At 37.9% G+C, this 19128-nt stretch overlaps 3 protein-coding genes across 5 annotated transcripts; 1 reads left to right on the top strand and 2 right to left on the bottom strand.

The window, feature by feature from the left end:
• Positions 1 to 21: 21 nt before the first annotated feature.
• On the top strand, positions 22 to 4828 carry LOC105201992 (exocyst complex component 2). The gene is made up of 11 exons (XM_011170322.3): positions 22 to 408; positions 533 to 833; positions 921 to 1116; positions 1245 to 1746; positions 1929 to 2224; positions 2438 to 2622; positions 2794 to 2908; positions 3012 to 3290; positions 3898 to 4224; positions 4294 to 4478; positions 4563 to 4828. The coding sequence occupies exons 1-11, from the start codon at positions 300 to 302 to the stop codon at positions 4744 to 4746; spliced, it is 2679 nt and encodes an 892-aa protein (XP_011168624.1). The 5' UTR covers positions 22 to 299; the 3' UTR covers positions 4747 to 4828.
• Positions 4829 to 5851: 1023 nt separating this feature from the next.
• Positions 5852 to 13073, bottom strand: LOC105202034 (putative phosphoenolpyruvate synthase). Of its 2 annotated transcripts, none has more exons than XM_011170400.3 (20): positions 12536 to 13073; positions 12276 to 12437; positions 11943 to 12103; positions 11729 to 11867; positions 11465 to 11645; positions 11227 to 11337; positions 10913 to 11137; positions 10550 to 10674; positions 10280 to 10408; positions 9922 to 10142; positions 9651 to 9805; positions 9235 to 9528; positions 8943 to 9093; positions 8133 to 8687; positions 7695 to 7997; positions 7202 to 7588; positions 6774 to 7099; positions 6562 to 6646; positions 6142 to 6445; positions 5852 to 6032 (listed from the first exon to the last, which is right to left on the bottom strand). In XM_011170400.3, exons 2-20 carry the CDS (start codon positions 12379 to 12381, stop codon positions 5974 to 5976), a joined length of 4017 nt encoding a protein of 1338 aa, XP_011168702.1. In that variant the 5' UTR covers positions 12382 to 12437; positions 12536 to 13073; the 3' UTR covers positions 5852 to 5973. The 2 variants fall into 2 exon arrangements, with proteins under 2 accessions (XP_011168702.1, XP_011168693.1); XM_011170391.3 differs by having other exon boundaries at positions 12777 to 13073.
• A 1-nt stretch (position 13074) lies between these two features.
• Positions 13075 to 18980, bottom strand: LOC105202045 (cleft lip and palate transmembrane protein 1-like protein). Of its 2 annotated transcripts, none has more exons than XM_026140887.2 (8): positions 17969 to 18952; positions 17561 to 17675; positions 17227 to 17453; positions 16858 to 17143; positions 16582 to 16770; positions 14688 to 14896; positions 14335 to 14586; positions 13075 to 13308 (listed from the first exon to the last, which is right to left on the bottom strand). In XM_026140887.2, the coding sequence occupies exons 1-8, from the start codon at positions 18220 to 18222 to the stop codon at positions 13224 to 13226; spliced, it is 1617 nt and encodes a 538-aa protein (XP_025996672.1). In that variant the 5' UTR covers positions 18223 to 18952; the 3' UTR covers positions 13075 to 13223. The 2 variants fall into 2 exon arrangements, with proteins under 2 accessions (XP_025996672.1, XP_039307904.1); XM_039451970.1 differs by lacking the exon at positions 13075 to 13308 and adding an exon at positions 13737 to 13926 and having other exon boundaries at positions 17969 to 18980.
• Between the last annotated feature and the right edge of the window lie 148 nt (positions 18981 to 19128).

Here is a 19128-nt window from a genome sequence, read left to right as displayed (position 1 = left end):
GTCACGTCACATTCAGCTGACTGAGCTGAGTGGAGCTGAGCGCACTGCTGATGGTTGGCTGATGCTACTGAACAAGTGAGCACTCTGGTCCCTCCGATCTCGACTGCTGAGTGGCACATTAGCGATAATATCGATAGTGACCAAATGACAGATGAGTGTGTATGTACGCATATACTACAGTTCAAGTTGTGTCACGGTTGATCCTAGTTGAGCTGGTTGAGCTGGTTGAGCTGGTTGAGCTGGTTGAGCTGTAAGACCCTAGTAAACAGATCTCTAATTTCGGCGGTATCGTTGATGGAATGGGACCTCCACCCGTAGTTACCGGAATTTCGCCCAAGGAAGGCCCACCTGGCACTCGGGTAATAGTGCGTGGCGAATTTTTAGGAACTAAAGCTCAGGATCTCGTAGGTTAGTGTCACTCGTTCGCGTACTGTACGGATGCACATACATACGTGTGTGTGTGCGTGTGCGTGCGCGCAAAATGATTTTATGTATCATTACTCTAATTTCTTACATGTCTGTCGCTTCACAGGGCTGACAATATGTGGATGCGACTGTTTGCTTTCGGCCGAATGGAAGTCGTCGAACAAAATTATAGCGAGATCGGGACCTTGCAAAGGTCGCGGAGATATAATAGTGACGACTCGAAGTGGAGGACAGGGGACCTCGACGGTACAATTTCGCGGTTACCACGAAACTATAGGCCCTATGAAGGAATCGGCAGTGTGGGTAGAGGAAGCACCTATGCAGAGTTTAGGCTGGGGTAGAAGGGCATTGTCACCTACAAATTATCAACAGGAAGATCCTTTAGGACTCAGTGTGGAAGGCAATGAGTAAATCTCTCAGTTTTCACCATACAAAGCTCTATATAGAAAGTAATATTTTACTTTCAACAATTAATTTCATCTCGTGTTTTAAAGCAAAAAGTTTCCCGAGGATGAGCTGATTGAACTTTTTGGAGATGGAAGTGGAGATCTTACGAGCGAAAAATTTCATCCAGGATGGTTTTTATTGCAGCATCATCATGCCACAACTTTGGAAGATTTAAAGGCTGGTTTAGCTTACCTTCGAAGAAAAGTCAACTCCCAAAAGGAGGGGCAACTGTCATTTTTAAAGGTGAACAAGTTACATTGATTTACTTAGAATTAAGGGACTTTTCTATACATATATACTCGTACAATTTTACTAGAATCATGTCGTTGCGTGCAAAATCAAATTAAAATTTATTCTCAATTATAAAACAGGCCAATGTAGGAGCGGTAATGGAACAACTTGACACAATAATGTCGTTGAAGGATCAATTTGAAGCAGACGTGAAGAGTTACGGAAGCGATCCCACAGAGAAATTGGAAACAGCCATTAAGCAGTCCATGTCCGAGGCCAATAAATTGTTCGATGATGTATTAGCAAGGAGAGACAGGGCTGATGCCACTCGTAATGCGTTGGCTGTTATGCAACGTTACAAATTTCTCTTTTGTATGCCAATAAACATCGAGAGAAACATCAAACGTGGCAATTATGATCTCGTAATTAACGATTATGCCAGAGTTAAGAATCTGTTTAAAAATACAGAGATAGATGTTTTTAAAAAGGTATTGGAGGAAATTGACAGTAGAATCTGTAATTTTAAAATGTTGTTGCGAACGAAATTACAAGAGATGCCATTTAGTTTAGAGGAGCGTAAAAAGATTATTAGAAATCTTGTCAATCTTGATGCCGAAGGAGATCCAGCATGGGATGCGATAGGTATGTGTGTGCGTGTGTATATTTATCTAAACGAATATAAAGCTTTGTTTTTTCACTCTTATATTATTCAAAGTGAATGTTGTACATTTTGAATGGAAATCACTTGTATGTTTATTATGATCACGCATTATTTATTTACACATTGCGTTTTAGAAAAGATAATTTCAAATCTTATATTTCAGTTTCACAAGCAAATTATTTAGAAAAAAGCGTTGCCAATGCTGTATACGAGAATTTAGACGGAATTAAAATTAATTGCGAAGACACAAGCAAAATGTCCAAGTCCACGCCGATAAGTATTAAGCATTTGCGCTCACAGAAGAATAACGGAGATAATTCACCTCCGCAAATCTCGTGTGTTGAAGCTATTTGCGATATCGTGGTCGAACAGTTACCTGATCTGTGGAGATTGGGACAGAGTTATTTCACTGGGCAGTTACATGTAGCAGTAGACGTGGAAAAGCAAAGTCACTTTAAAGTGTGTACTTTACGCGTTTTACACTTGTTTTTTTTTTTTTTACTATAATAGGATAAATAGAAAAAAAGAATGATTAATTATACAAATGAATATCGCTCGATTTTTATTTTATAAATGATAATATTCTTTTATCTAAGATACATATGCATGTCTACGCATACACACACACATACACACACACATATATACATATTTATGATATATTCATGATAGAATTTAGTTTTATCGAATATGCAACATGCTATGGGAGCTATGAAGAATATGTGCAGTCACGATATAGAGGCAAGATGGCTTTTGCATATCTTACGTTGCGTTAGACAAATGTACGCATCTTTAATACACCTGGATTTGCCTAGCGAAGCTCTCGATATTTTTGGATCGTTTATACTGGATTTAAGGTACATTTGAGCTTCATAATTAATCAATTAAATATATTATATCTGCGTACGCGCGCGCGCGTGTGTGTGTATGTATGTGTATGTATGTATATATATATATATATATATATATATATATATATATATATATATATATATATATATATACCAGGCAGTTTTTGTATATTATAGGATACAATGTTTGGGTGCTCTCTTCAAGCAAGGAACGGACAATATAACAGCTCTGAGTCAAAGAGAAACGTGGCAGATAGAATACTTGAACGAGGACGGTGGTGTTACAAGACTGGTACATAAAAGTTTTGATTTTTTAAAATATTTTACTGAATTTGTTGTTTTTATTGCGAATTTAACACATGTTAATTATGCATATTGTCATTTCGTGCAAACAGCCGTATCTGTTTGAAGAAATAGTTTTGACAATATCGAGATACGCGCGAGAAACGGTAGTTGCTTGCGGTCCAAGAGAAGGGCCACTATTCAATAATCCGGCTCATCAGATCCTCTATCACAATACTATTAAGACATTATTCGTATCATTCGCGCGATGCTTACAACAATTGGCATTTAGTGGCTGCGAGGAAGCTATGGATAACGATGAAACGTCGGTTTCGCAATTAATCGGTTCGCCTTCTGGTTATAAGCACAAAACCAATAAGCATCAAGGACCGGTAAGCAATATATTTAACACTTGGCGCTTGTACATAAATCAGTCAAGTAAGTTGCCGCAAAAGTGGTATAATCTGCGAACCAGCTGATTATTGTACTTTGAGGATTAGATAAATAAATTGTACCTTTTCTCAATAAATAGACAAGATATAAATACACTGAGAAAAATGTCCGATTGAGATTGTCCTTTCAAAAGCGTAACAAACGAACTTTTTTACGATTATTTAAATCGGACAAAAATCCATAGGATTTATTGAGAATGATATCATCGGAATGTGTAGAAACCGATTTTATTGTTCAAAGACTGAGCGGACAGATATATATTTTTTCCATTTATTTTCAAACATTTCGACGACGGTGTTAGCCGCAATGAATCGTGATTGGATTTTTCCTCGATTGGATTTTCCTCGTAAATAGGGCATAAATATTTATTTGATTACTCAATTACTGTCCAATCCTCAAAGTAATTCGTTTTGTTCACAGATCACATCACTTTACTTACCGACTGACTCACACAGACGTAGCATAATAGGATACAGAAACACTCTAATAGTAATAATAGTCTTTTTACTTTTATATATTACAAAATATCTAAAAATTTCTTATCAGACGTGGGAGCAGTGCCTCTTAATTTCGTTGAGCAATATACGGTACACCCTTAATATCGTTTTACCAAGAATTGGAGATGCCCTGAAAGCGCAAGGCTATCCGGAATTATCTACCGCGGTTGGATGGAACTCGGATTGGACGCAATTGGAGACATTGGATAGCGCCGTTCTGGATGCGTATCTCGAACGTCGTTGTGATCCTCTCGTCGGTACGATAGAACCTAGCATGTATCTAGGAGGTTTGGAATGGGATTTTGATACAGAACCGACTCATCTGAAGCCATATGCTCAAGAAATATTGGCGAATCTAATCGCAGTACACGCGGAGGTAATTGAGGCGATCGAGTAAATTAGGGATATTATTTGTCATATCTATATTTGTCATATTTTCTCGCAGGTGCGTAGAGTTGCACCGGCTCTGTTACAACGGATCTTGTCCCATATTATAGAAACCATAGCGGAGGAACTCGCGCGACTCATGTCGTGTGTGACGCAATTTCGTCCGGCCGGAATCATTCAAGCTCGAACGGATATAATACTCTTGAGAAACGCTTTGCAAACTTATAGCACAAGCAGAGCGAGGTAAAAATTGACTATTGAATATTGCCTTGTGTACGTTGAACCTGTTAAAATTTAAGTCCATCTCTTTTTTTTTTTTGTAAATAGAAGCTTTTTCGAGGAAGCTCTGGAGGCGATACCTCAGCCCGCGAACAAGGAAGATCGCATGAGAATAGATGCTCTTTTGTCAAAAGTCGTAACATGCATGCGATTACAACTATCGTGTCTTGCCAGTGAGGTAACGGATGTTCGTTATTTAATGGCGGACCCCGAACGCGTTACCACTGTGTAATTTATAATGATCATAGCAGTATGTAATTCACTCTCCAGGGGTGTTGTAATTATTAAATTATTAAAAATTCTATTATATTGTATTTGTGCGTGCATATTGTAGGGACTTGACACAGTCAACAATACTGTATCAACATATGACAATATTATTGATCGTGTGGATTGAAGTATTGACGGTGTCAATAATACATTTTTTTATTCTCCAGCATCACTGTGCGTGATAGGGATATTAACAGTGATAATGAAATTTATGTAAAGAGGGTCAATATAGTTCCACAATTGTGGATGATGCAAAAGTCCCAGAAATTTTAGATTGTAAAAATATTGACAGCATATTGCACACAGTATTACTGTGCAGATTCAATATATTACCGATTTGGGTATGTATTATGAAAATTATTCGGAATGGATTTCGATCGGAATTATTCAATTATTTCCTACATTTCTATTGTAAGTGTATCTTCCAAGAAAAACAAAGATATTTTAATTTTTAATTTTCCTATCGGAATGTATTTTAAACAATTCCATAACACACCAACATATCCAGAATTATTAACCGTGTAAAGTCCCTATTAAATGCAGTGTATTATACAGTAGGTGGAATAGCGAATAAATCGCGATAAAAACTTTCGATTCGTGTTTAATCACGGCCACTGTAAAATGCCTTTCATTCACTGTGGCTGTTTTTCAGCTGAGATACTACACACTGATGTTACACTACGTTTCTCTGTGTAAGGTTTTTGTTGGAACACAATTAGAACTCTAGACTTAATTTCTGATAACACTAATGACTAAACAATTTACTTCTTCTATATTTACTTCCTCTATTCTTGGATTATGTTCATATTATAAATGAACATAATTAATGCACGTCATACTTAAAACACTTAAGAAAATTGATGACACTGATCTATTTTTACAGCGTCGAACGGTGTAACATTGTGTCACAGTTGGAACGCATTGCGTTGGACACAGTTACATTGTGTTATCTGTGTACCTTGTTGGAAAACAACCTAATGTAAACTGTTTTATTTTCTATTTCTTATATTTTTAAAATACAAATTTAATAATTTTCAAAGAATATATTTACCATTCATCAAGTGACATTCATATAAAACTTTGTATTTTTTTTTTTTTTTTTTTCAATATAATTGCGCAAGTGTAAAGTAATAAATAGATGGAAATCTGTTTTCACCATCTATATTTCAATATACAACAAGTTGAGTAACTAGGCTTTTTCAATCAGTTGTAATATTCCATTGTTTCCAGCTAATAATACAGTGTCACCTGAAACAGAAATATATACACATATGAACGAAATAAAGCATTAATAAAAAGAATTTTTTTTTTATAATACGTAGATTGTTTTTATACATCGCGATGTAACAAACTTTACCGGTTTGGAAAACTTGGGTCGCTCTTTTAGCACCAACAATGCAAGGAAGACGATACTCTCTTGCTATAACAGCGCCATGACTTATAAGACCGCCCAACTCTGTTACGATTCCAGCTAATAACGGAAAATATGGACTCCAACCGACATCGGTGCAGTGTGTGATCAAAATATCTCCATGATGTATATTTTTTGCTTCGGATAGATCAGTTATCACGCAGGCTCTGCCTAGCGCAGAGCCGCCGTAAACTGAAGTACCTTCGATTTTTACGCATCCTTCGTAGGCCGTCGAGACGTCGAGGGTCTTCTGTTAATACACAATAAAATCTTGACGACATATGACGAAAAAAATGGCAAAAAAAAGTTTTCTGGATAGTACGATACAAGTGACTTGGTTTGACTTGACTCCCTATATTTACGAACCTGTATCGGTACAGGCATGCCGGTACTAAATTCCGGATACTCAAGTTTTGCTACTTGTCGATGAATCTTTTTTCTATGTAGTGCTCTGAAAGAGATTTCAAATAAGATTATAGACGTAGCAAATATTACGATTAAAAAAAGCAGTGAATAAAAAATAATGCAATATAATAACAATATAATAACAAAAGAAAGCAGGATAAATTCAGATTTACTTTCGCACGAGTAATGGATTATGGTTATTCAAAAGATGGCCGATCTCTTGATGCGTTAAGAAAAATATCAGATCTTCATCGGGTATATAATTCTTCGCAACCATCAAAGCACCAAGTCGTCTGTAGGCTAATCTTAACGTGTGCACAGCAGATACAATCACGTTCTTTGTCATTTCTCTAAGCGTGACAGCTTTTCGACAGAAGGGTATCAGTTTCCGTAGAATAAACTTGACGAACGGTGACATAGGCGTCTTCAAAGATGCGATGGTTTCCTGCACGCTAAGCGTTTTACTCACATAGTTATCCTCGATGGACGTTGTCAGTATCTGAGAATAGTACGCAATACACGCACGTATATGCACGCACTCGTCGTTACCGTTCCGATCTCAGCCTTTAATTCTCTTTGTAAATAATTAAAATCGTCATACCTGAATCGTATTGATGATAGCGTCGGGTTCAAGTACCCAAGGTTTCGTTTCTAAATCTAATTCGTGAACACATCTGTGACCGTGCATTTCGAAAAAAGTTAGTAATTTTTCCAAGGCCGGGGGGCAATTTAATTCCAACCAGTCCATAACTTTCGCAATCTCAATCTTGCTAAATTCATCCGCTTTACCGCTCTTTCTGATACACGCTGCTATTTTACCGAGGGCTATTGGTACTTCGGTACTGATAACATTGGTGCACGAACTTAACAGAACGGCAATGTCCGCAAGATGATCGGATGTAAAATCGTTTCCCCTTGTTAAAAGTGACATTGCTATCATTTGGTAAGATACGCTCACTAGGGACGCCATATTATGACCTCTTCCTATCTGAAATATACAGGATGTGAATTGGAGTTAGACATATTAAGAAATAGAATTTAAGATGCCTATGTTGATTCAGTCTACGTTGATGATAGCGTGTAGAAAAACTTACTAGAAAGATTTCCCCGTATTTCTCATTTAGCATATTGTACAAATCGTGAGGTGTATCGAATTCATTAGCGTCTAGAGCATACTTGTGAAACGTATCGATCGTTCTTTTTACCGTCGTATTATTCGTCCATGTTGCTTTAAACAAATCGTATAACGCATACACGCCACGCCATGTGCTCGCGATACCGTATTTCTCTATCGCTGCCTCGTGCACTTCGGGTGTCGTTATTACACGTCCGCATACGGCCAAGTCTATCATTTTGTTCATCATCGTTATTTCCTTACTAACATTTTGTAAAGTTGACTGAAAGAGAGAGAGAGAGAGAGAGAGAGAGAGAGATCAATTTCAAATCTTTCATCGAAAGATTAGAAAGATGACATAAAACATAAATGATAGAAAAAGTAATTCTGTAGATGAGTATTCATTCCGTAAACTTACTTCCGAGTAATTTATCGTGCACCTCATACCAATCATATGAAGATAAGTGGAATCAAACTTGTTGAATTTCTCGCAAAGCGACAGATTCAAAACTTTTATAACTGTCGAAATCGTGAGAGGGGCAACGGGATAAGGAAGCACTTCCTCTACATTGGCAAAAGTCATGAGATCGACGTCGCAAGGTACTCCCGAGTCTAACTCGTGCATTATCTCGAAATCCGTCCATGCGTTAACAGTTGTGACAGGTCGCGCTTGCAACAGATAGATCCGCTCGTCGACAATCGCCCATTCCACATCTCGAGCAGATCCAAAAAGTGATTCTAAGCGCAATCCTATTTCAGCTAATCGCAGAGCGATTCTATCGGATATCGAGATTTTATTAATTTCCTCTTCACTTAGAGCGCTCGTAGTTACACCAGAGTGCTCGTCATCGTTAGTAAGGAGCGAGATCTTCCGCTCCTTATTTCCCAGCACCGAGGTACCCATAGTCAGAGTGTCGTCCCACTTTCTATGAATCGTCAAAGTATCAGTCTCGAATTTTCCCGACACCACCGACTGTGAAACAAAAACGTTATTACACTTATGTTACTTGTACTACAATATTTAGTGAAAGGTATTTAGTGAAAGGCCAATTTGATTGCCAAGTGACGATTGCGACGATTATGAAGCATTAAGCGACTAAATATATTATTCATTAATTTATAATATCGCGTATCGACGCGAATGAAATATTTTTCTGCAAAGGTGAACCGTGCAATAATAATGTGAAATGACGATATTTATTTGAAATGGTAATTAATTGATCATGACCTCTCCTAAGCCGTAATTGGCTGTAATAATAATGTTGGACGGATCTCCGGTCGTAGGATGTCTGGTAAACATGACGCCAGCCGCTTCCGCGTCGACCATTCTCTGAACGCAAACACCCATAGATGCTTTTATCGATAGTCCGTTCTGTTGCCTGCGATCGATTCAAAGAAACATATTGAGCGATGAATATATGAGCGATGAAGCGGAATTCGAGGAATATCATGCCTATAATAATGATTAGGTATAGGCAACGTTGCAACGAGGCAACATTGTAATATTTTGTAATAATTACCTGTACTTGACGCTTTGATACGAGAACAGGCTTGCCCAACATCTAGCGACGTGTCTCACAACGTCATTCGCATCTTTCACTCCTAAATACGTCGAGTTTTGACCAGCGGCCGAAGTTTCCTCGCTGTCTTCTCCAATCGCGCTCGATCTTACGGCGTAGCACTCGATCCTACGCCGGACACACACGCTGTGTGTGTGTTCTTTACTCGCGGACGATTCCAATTCCCTCAAACCTTGTAATATCGCTTTTGCAATTTCTTCTTCGACAGGAGTACTCTGAATAATGGACACCGCCCTGAAAAATAGATAGCTACGCTTTACAGTCACAGGTATAATGTAGGGGGGTAATGTAGGGTCAAAGCCACAGCTACGATAGCTCACGAAGCTATTTTTACGAAATGTTTACGACACTTGTACTTTTGACAGTAACTTTCGAGGTCCTCTTCTCTTTTGCAACGACTAATATCTACTATATCAGCGATTAAGTTTTGCAGTTGTTCGTAATGTTGCAATTGCCGTTCCAGAGCGATGTTCGTTACGCAAAAGCCCCGAGGTACCGTGAACGCTGTCAACTGTAAAACAAACGGAAATGAGTTTTCCTCAAGAATATTAAGAACAAGAAGACAATCTTGACGATTGACGAGTATCGAGCTCGCTAATATCCCGAAGTGTAGTATAATGTACATACATGGTCATCCGCAGCCACAGATGTCAGAACCGCGAGAGAATATCCCTTCCCTCCAACGACATTTTCATTCTGACATTGTTTATCGCTAAAATGTAGAATGTATTTATCTTTTTGCGTAAACGCGTCGGGCCGCGATATCCTATATTGAATTTTCGCGATCCAAGTTTTGGCTTGTCTCATCGGTCCAGCGTATGGGTAGCATGTAATCATCAGTCCGACACCTGCATGTTATTGATATTTAAAAAATTAAATACAATACATTCAATTCGCATCATTAATATCGCGGTCGACATAAAGTAATCGATCTTGAAAGATTTGAAAATGGCTTCTTGTGCATTTTATTATTACGAATTACTACCTGTACTGCCGTTTAGTTGTACGCGCAAATTTCGAGTTGTACAAGTCCAACACCATGGCTGGCCGTTATAGCAGGTTATCGCGTTGCCCACCGAATAATTGATAACGGAGCTGTATCGTTTCCCAGCCGCTGGAAAAGAGAAAAGAGAAAAGAGAATGGTGCGTCAGTGTCGATGCAACGTTACGTCTCAACGCGTTTTTGTACATCTTGTACGGGATATGCGATGACTAGCGTTTCTAACGGTACAATTAGATAAATCGGAATAAAAACCTGTAAATGCAATCTTGTAATTCATGGGAATTGTATCTTCTTTTTCAAAATCGCTCAGTTTTAGATCAGTCCAATCAATTTTGATTATCGTTCCTCCGGCCTCCACGAGATGTCCAAATTGCATACTGCAATGAATTTCCTTTCATTTTCATTTCACAAATGTAATTAATGTATTTCAATTTAAAAATTGTTTGAAAATTATTCATTATTAATTGTTTAAAACTCCCCATGTGAGGTACATAATCGTAAAAGTGATAATATTTTAATGTTACAATGAAATAAAATAAAAATAAATTTTCTTTACAACATAGCAACACTTTGATGATATCTCGTCACGATGCATTATTGAGATTGATGTCTTACTGTGAAAAGCTACGTTTGGTTTTGCTCACGCCAAGATAATACATCGCTCCATGTCGCGTCACGCCAAAAAATGTGACGGTTCGACGAAATTGATAAGATTCACGTTTACCCCAGCGTCGTTGGCAGAGTCCTCGTAAATAAAACGCACTCGCATTTGAATCTTTGAACGTTACTTGTCCGATAATGGATCCCCATAGGTCGAAACCGGTATAATCTATTAATTTACTGCAACATCAAAAAAAAAAAAAAAGCGTTTAGGTATCTGTACCGTTATACCGACATGAGACATCTACTCTAATGTTATTAAGTTTTACATTTTGTGCATCCAATCGGGACTCTTCCATGGTTCACGTGCTAAAGCGTCCGCGTGCAAATAAGTACTCCAGTCACCTGGCCACTCTAACGATCGCGGCTTGCCAATAAATCTAGAAAAAAGAAACTTGTATAAAACAGAGAATGTTTATTCGACCGATTCGCGAATGTGAATGTTTATTGTTCGGTGTTTTTTTTTTTTTTTTTTAATATCTTTTACAATTCTGCCTTTATACGCACATAAAATTTAGACGAATATATTCTACATTGTCGTTATTGGATATGTCTCCTCGACATTGGTTTCGGAGGAAACCATTGTACGTAATTCTCCAACGTTGTCGTGGTTCTAACGACTCGATCTTTAGATCTGGCGCCGACCATTTTTGGCCTGTGCCTTCTATCGTCGTTGTATCGGGATAATCTGCCTCATTTAAAACGAGTTTTATATTTTTACGTTAGAGTATGTTGCATGTTGTATTTTCGATTGTGTCAAATGAATTTTACCAGGTAGCACGTAGACTCGACCATCCGATAGGGTGACTTGCAACATCAATTCTGTTGTATGATATCCTTTATGAATCATTTTAACAAATAACCAATTGCCCTTTTGATCGGCACCATAAAAGGATATACTATCGCAACTCTGCAATACAAATGAGTTTGGACATTTATTTCGCATACGACCAATGTATTGAGGAATATTATGGATATTATTTACGTTTTCATCCATAATAATTTTTGGATCGTCAAAGGATGCTTTCAACATCTTCTTTATATTGGATATCACATCGCTGTTTTTAAGCTTGCTTCTCTTTGTTTTCTTTGTTCCCTTTGAGATGCACCAAAGAGCCCACCATCGTTTTAGGATAAATTGTATATCTAGCAGACATATTCGAATTAATTTCTATGTAAACACATTATTTCATTCAATCGATTATCATTATTTCATCACAAAACTAACAGAGCAAGAGCCTGATAGTTTTATTCATGTATCATTTTTATATACAAAGAAAGATTAAGTTATGTAACTTATTTGCCTGGAGTATCTTACCTAAACCCAGATAATGCGAGAGCTGCTTTTTCAAGAACCAAAGATAAATCCATATGGAACAAATGATTAGAATCATTATTTGTATGGCACACATAATGCATACCATTTATTTATTTTCTAACGTGGCACAAATTTATAGTTTGCAATGAATGTCCGCTTACGCTATAAAGAATACATAAATATGTATATATGACATACACATACGCACACACAGTTACATATATACATAATATATAAATATAAATATAAAATACACATACACACATACACTCCTATAACAAAAGCAAGCATGCATGTAACATACACAGAACATATATGTACGTATGTGAATGCTACCATCTAGCAGAGAGAAGACTTCTCAGACTCTTTCTCTCTCCTATTATATATCAGTGACTATCGTAACATTGACGACGTTATCGCGTTAGATTGAAATGATTCAAGGTCCCTCGTTATCGGGCTAAACAAAGTATTTTCTTACATACGTATCAAATATAATCATACTTGGAAGTAGTTTGATGACGTGTGAACACTTGCTAAGTGACTCGTCCGAACTATGAATGTGCCGTTATTCACTTTTTCTTGCCGTGTATGACGTTGTTACTGTGTAATTTCCTTCTACGAGTCCTTTGTCACACTGATCACTGAACGCGTAGCGCCAAGAACGGTTACAGATAATATTATCATATTAATTTTAAGTTGATTGTAAGATTAGATTATTTATTAAAACAAAAGAAAGTGAAAAATTATGACAGTGTGAGGGAGAGGAGAATGAAAAGAAACTTGTATAAATATGTTTTTTGTAACAATTGTGCGTATATTAGTTAAATTTTTACATTAGCGATATAAATACTGTTTGTCAGCACATAATAACGCTTCAACATGATATTACGAAAGTTTCGAGTTCTAAGTAACGAAGACAAAAGCCATAACAGTAAACAATAGAAATCGTTAATTTGTTTTTTTGTTGTCGAAATCAATAGCTTCCTCTGTAATCGTGTCAGTATCCTTACGTGATTTATCCACCGGGTATAACCTGCGGGCAGTGTTATCAAACGTTTTTTTTTTGCGTTATAAAATATTGATGGATACGCGACGGACGCTTTCGATGGAAAGACAGTAACGCGATGTACTGTTCGCGCTGAATACCACTGAACAAGAACAGGTAGCAGCTTTGCGAATAGTAAAACAGTTTCTCGCAAGCGCAGGTAGTTCCTTTCAAGAATTGATGACGTAACCATTTCTGGTTTAAGCCACAACAGTCAGATAAAAAGAAATAAAAACTCGAAAGAGATATACTACTGTGTCCAAAAAGTAAGGTGACATTGCATTTATTTCGAAAATTCTTTATTTATTCTTGCAAATCAATTTCGTCCCCTTCAAAGTAATCCCCCCCTGATATAATACACTTATTCCAACGGACTTTCCAATCTTCGAAACAGTTGTAATAATCGATTTCAGGAATGGCCTTTAGCTCCTTCTTCGCAGCGGCTTGAATCTCTTCTATCGACTCGAAACGATGATTCGTGATTTTTTAACCAAAAACTCGACTAATATCGTTCCACAACCACCGTATTCACCTGATTTGGCTCCATGCGACTTCTGGCTATTCAGCAAACTCAAGCGGCCGCTCCGGGGACACCGTTTCGCCTTACTTTTTGGACACAGTAGTAAAACATATTTTTAATTTCGACTAGTTCCTTCAGATAAAATTTCGTTAGAAGAAATCGTTTGAGAGAGAGAGAGAGAGAGAGAGAGAGAGAGAGAGAGAGAGAGAGTTTGTGAAATCTATTTTTAAATTAATTTTGAATAAAATTACGTAAATATTTGCAATTGAACATGAATTCATGAAAATTGTTTATATTTTGTTGCCGAAGCAAAACAAACGATCAAAGCATCGCGCATCGGTCGAAAAGGACATACTAGTGGAAATAAAAATATTGCTCCATTACAATCTATTTGCAATCTACTCTCTCCGTGCTGCGTCGTAGCAACGTAAGTCGCAAAGTTCAGTGGTACTCAACTGAATTTTGAGAATTTTGAGTCGAACAAACTTTCTTACCATCTTTGATATAAATAAATGAGAAAGACGGCGTCGTCTCTGAAACACGCTATTCTGTGAGCTGTCGGCATTGTTATTATGAAAGCGAACACATCGTCGATGAACGTGTTGAATGCTTTGTACATGAACGATCTCCACGGCAAGTGTGCCACGGATTTCAATTTATAGTTAACGAACAATTGCGGCAGCATAAAGAGAAATCCAAATGCGTAAACTCCATTCACTAAGGAATTTATACTCCAAGAATACCAGCTGTAATTCAAAACAATTTAATTATTTAATAAGACATACAAGACAATTATTTCGCACATATGTCACATTTGTCTCTAAAAGATACATGTCGGATCGTTTACCTTTTATGCGGCTGATAAAGTAACGAGTAGATTGCACCAATGATAACTAATGGATATAACAAATAACTAAGATAACGCATACTCTCGGCATCGAATTCTCTAGTTTTCACCTCTGCTGCATCAATGCCATCAGTTTTTAATCGTATTCTTGGTAAAATGCTTCCGCTCTTGATCAATTCTACTCTCGACATTTTTTTTAATTTCCACAGCTACGAAACATATAAATATGTGTACATACATAATATATTAATCTTCCGACTAAATACGTTTTTTTCGTTGGAGAAATTTGGAGAATCTGTTGTATCTGATACTCCTTTTTTTCTACTTTCTTTATAAAGGGATATTTTAGTGTAACGCTTCAAAAAAATCCAATTTGTTTTGCATTTTCTGTAGATATAATTAACATATATAACGAAAAATATGTATGAAAAAGAATTTACTCCCACATTCGTAAAACTTGTAGAGTTTATAGATTTAGATGAAAGGCTGAAAGGGAGATAGATTTACGGCGCGTTCGCCGAACGGAAAGGACGATGTGCACAATAGTATGTACAATTGTCTCGGTAGGCATATTTCGCGACAAAGATTCGTGTAACCATTTTGGATCTTTGGAAGGTTGTATTTTTAGAGTAGGCTCTTTCAAAACGTAAAGGTTTCGACGATTTTGACTTTATTGCGATCGGAAAAACGCAAAAAAAATCTGTTATACTAGAATTTTTAAGGCTCCTGAGAGTCCTGAGTAGTCGCGACCGCGACGGTGATATTGAAATAGTGACGTCGGCGATGTAAACGATTAGAAATTACCTGTAAAAGTTTGATCTGTGGCATTTGTAAATAAAGAGAATAAAACAGACTAATGAGATGTCCTTAAAACATTTGTAAAAAAAAAAAATGGGTCTCGACTATCCTTTTCTCCCCTGCAGTCGGTAAGTAGTCGTAAAAGCTACGAGAAGCCTGTTCAAATAGGAAAACAGACAGGTAGAACGGACAGCTAGCTGTTGAAAAGAGTGAAAAATATGCTCTTACGTATAAAATTCAAAGATAACTTTACTTGCGGTCCATTTTTATGAATTTAGCAAATATAAGACAAGTCATATTTTCACAATAAAATACATAACAATGAAATGACGTGCAAGATAAAATTTCATGGTCAACGTGTCACATTTCACGCTTATTAGTTGCAATTTTTCCCGCGACACTACATCGCCACCGTCAATGCGAAATTCTCGGTCGATTAATCGGGAGCTTTAAAGTATTTAAAAAAAAAAAAAAAAAAAAAAAAAAAAATGAAAACATACATGAAACGTCTGTCAACATCTGCCAACATTGTAGTTGAAGATGTTGATAAACATTCTACTGAATATTTTAATCTAATAAACTTGGAAGCAAACAACGAGCTTGGTCCATCGCCCGGCAATAATTTAATAGGGAAGTGTCGATTTGTCAAAATCTTTTAAAGAGACGCTTTGACAAACAACATTTTTCACAAATAATTAGCAAAATTGGTACTTTTAGAAAGTCATATATATGATCTGACATGTCCATACGAAATTTTACATGCATTATTCAGTGCTAACTTAATCTTTTATAATGGCTCTGAGGCCTCTCTGGGAGTTCCCTCTACAACTTTTCTTTCTTTCTTTTTCTTTTCTTTTTTTTTTTTAAGATGACTAGCCAGGCAAACAAGTTTGCCGGTTTTACAATCATGAGCGTATATTACTTTGTGTTGGATGCTACAGATCCTCGTGTATTCAAATGGAGGATTACAAATAAACTACATTGCATCAACTATGATGTAGAATTAACAATGTGATCAACAGTATTGCTGCGATAATGTTGATATCATGTTGATACAAACCGAACGAACGTGTCACCTACACTTCTCGATACATACCTCAATTAAAGTGCTGATACCAGTCGGAACAAGAATGAGCAAGGAAGAACCTTCATCACAAAGGTAAAGGAAAATGACAGTTTGACTGAACGCACGCCATATCACAGTCCATTTGCTGAGGCCTATGAGATTACTCTTCTTCCGCCAAAAGCTTACATCATTTTTAATAGCGAGGAAATCAAATAACAACTGTAACATAGAAGATTAGCACAGTCCTTTCTCCTTTCTTTTCCTTTCCTTTTTTTTTATGTACATATCTATACTTATCGAACTTACGTGTACGGCTGCGATGAAGAATGTACCACCTAGTAAATAGACGTTAGTATCGGCAAAGATGCCCTTTACTTCATCAACGTCTTTGTCGGAGAAGCCAAGATTCTTCAAATTCTCCACAGTTGCCTGCACGTGTAGCACTAATCTTAATTTTCCTAGAGACACAGGAGAATACTCTATCGTGACGTTGATTGTATTATTTTGTGGAGTAATCCTCTTAAGATCCCGATGGCGCGTTTGTAAGAAATCATAGTTTACAATCGGCAAGAATGCCCGTTTACCAATTATGCTGCAACAAACGAGCACGTGTCTTTTAAGCCTGTTACTCAACGCTATTAGAGGATGGTTAAACTTTGGAAAAAATTGATATACTTAATATGATTTACAAGCTCGGCAGGCATGCCGTATACAGGAAGCGTAACGTTGTCTGTCATTATTGTAAAAGTCACACGACTTTTTATGTGCGAGACTGGATGTATAACAATCTGGTTGTCAGCTTTCTTTGCCTTATGATTTTTATCACCCAATAACTTGAATGCTTCTGCTTCAGGTACTATGTATTGTGTCATTTTAATAGCTGTATACGAAGTAAACCTGTCCTGTAAAGATACAATGCTTTATAGTCTGAAGAATGTTGGAAATATGAAAAAGTAAGCATTTATAAATATATATATATATATATATGTAACATTATACATCACATTACTTTTTGCAAATCAACAAACGTCCTGTCCTGTTTTACAGAAGGAGGCGTTAATAATATATGTAAAAATAATGTTCCATTCCGTCGTGTCTCGCGTGGTACCGTCAGTATCATTGGACTGCAAGAAAGAAAGTACATATTCGTTACATATTTGCAAGAGCAAAAGTCTCGCGTGGATTATTGTGTATAAATGTATAAATTAGACTTGGATTTACATAATAAATCAAATCATTTTCTCTTTGGAGTGGCGTCCCACTCCACAGGGAAGACAAGTGGAAAAAGCGAGTGAGCAGAGAATACATATAGGTAAAAAGTGGCAAGGGACAAGGTTGAAGAGAGTTGACGGAGTTTGCTAGACTAAAGTAACTAAAGGGAAATCTGAGTGAAATTCGACTGTGTAGAGATGCTCACATGGTTTGCGTTCGATAGTAATCGAAGCTTTGCGCCGAGTGGACGAGATCGGCATCTCTATTGGCGGGATTTCGCCTAACGGAGCTGTACATGTACAGATCCAACCGTGGCCGTTCGATCAGGTATGACTCGAGGCACGGATTGCCATCCTCGCAGACTGGCGACACGAACAGCTGCGACAGCGTGTATATCGAATATACGATGTATCCGAGAAATACCTCGGAGAGAATAACACTGAGCGAGGGCCACTGCATCTTGGAGTATTAGAAAAAATTAGGCATACGACATTAGGCGCTCTCAGCTATTTCTCTCGGGAGCGACGGGAGCGACGGGAGCGACGGGAGCGCGTGGCGCGGACGTGGGCGCGGGCGGTCGCCGCGGATCGTCGCCGCAGCCGCCGCAGGTCGCCGGTCCCCCGACTCCGGCCGCGCCGCGCGGAATCGTCGAACCCGCGAACTCTCGATCTCGATAGGTCGAGATCGAGATTGAGTTTAGCACATTAGCAGCGTGGCAGGTGGCACGGTAGCTGCTGCGAGCTGCTGGCGGCAGCGGATCAACGGGAAACATTTACACACAACCGTACATGTATGTACACCCTGTGCCGTGTACGTACAATACACGGGGCGATGAGTATTTCTTCTTCATCAACGTATTAACAACTTGACGGTATTTAGAAATCCAGAAATCTATCACGCGCGGCGCGCTATCGATCGACAAATCGTCAGGACCGATCGATAGGAAGGAGAAACGTGTACGTGTCGTTGTACTGGTTGTACTACTTGGTACTACTACCTACTATCTACTACCTACTACCTACTACTGTCATCGACGGGGGGTACGGGGTACGGGTCGGTCCTACCAGAGAGCGCAACTATCTTCATTTCGATACAACTGGTAAAAGTGGGTAGAAGGAAGCAGAAGGAAGGTAGAAGGCGTAGAAGCACTCTAGAGCTCTAGATTACGCACCCTAGAGAAGCGAGCGGTGAGCGGTGCGCGAACACAGTGCTGATGGAAGCAACAGGAAGCGAGAAAAGAAAAGAGATATATGTCTCGTTTTAATGAAATTCTAATTTAAGGCATATTCTCTCATCATATTATATAGACGGGCGCTATGTACATTATATTATCTTGACATAACATGAAAATAAATTGAATCGTCA

Source organism: Solenopsis invicta, chromosome 7, assembly GCF_016802725.1.
Source record: "Solenopsis invicta isolate M01_SB chromosome 7, UNIL_Sinv_3.0, whole genome shotgun sequence".
Taxonomy (NCBI): domain Eukaryota; kingdom Metazoa; phylum Arthropoda; class Insecta; order Hymenoptera; family Formicidae; genus Solenopsis; species Solenopsis invicta.
Note: the sequence above shows the minus strand (reverse complement) of the source record. Positions and strands in the feature narration are given on the sequence as shown.

Excerpts from the sequence above, each read along its gene's own strand:
- LOC105202034 (XM_011170400.3), bottom strand. The coding sequence starts at position 12,381 with ATGGTATGCATTATGTGTGCCATACAAATAATGATTCTAATCATTTGT. Across the intron at positions 11,338-11,464 it reads TATATTCGTCTAAATTTTAT|ATTTATTGGCAAGCCGCGAT; the intron begins GTGCGTATAAAG and ends TCTTTTTTCTAG. Across the intron at positions 11,138-11,226 it reads CCCGATTGGATGCACAAAAT|TAAATTAATAGATTATACCG; the intron begins GTAAAACTTAAT and ends TTGATGTTGCAG.
- LOC105201992 (XM_011170322.3), top strand. The coding sequence starts at position 300 with ATGGGACCTCCACCCGTAGTTACCGGAATTTCGCCCAAGGAAGGCCCA. Across the intron at positions 2,225-2,437 it reads AAAAGCAAAGTCACTTTAAA|AATTTAGTTTTATCGAATAT; the intron begins GTGTGTACTTTA and ends TATTCATGATAG. Across the intron at positions 2,623-2,793 it reads TCGTTTATACTGGATTTAAG|GATACAATGTTTGGGTGCTC; the intron begins GTACATTTGAGC and ends TGTATATTATAG.
- LOC105202045 (XM_039451970.1), bottom strand. The coding sequence starts at position 18,222 with ATGCAGTGGCCCTCGCTCAGTGTTATTCTCTCCGAGGTATTTCTCGGA. Across the intron at positions 14,897-16,581 it reads GTATCAGCACTTTAATTGAG|CTGTGGAAATTAAAAAAAAT; the intron begins GTATGTATCGAG and ends TATGTTTCGTAG. Across the intron at positions 14,587-14,687 it reads CTTTATCAGCCGCATAAAAG|CTGGTATTCTTGGAGTATAA; the intron begins GTAAACGATCCG and ends TTTGAATTACAG.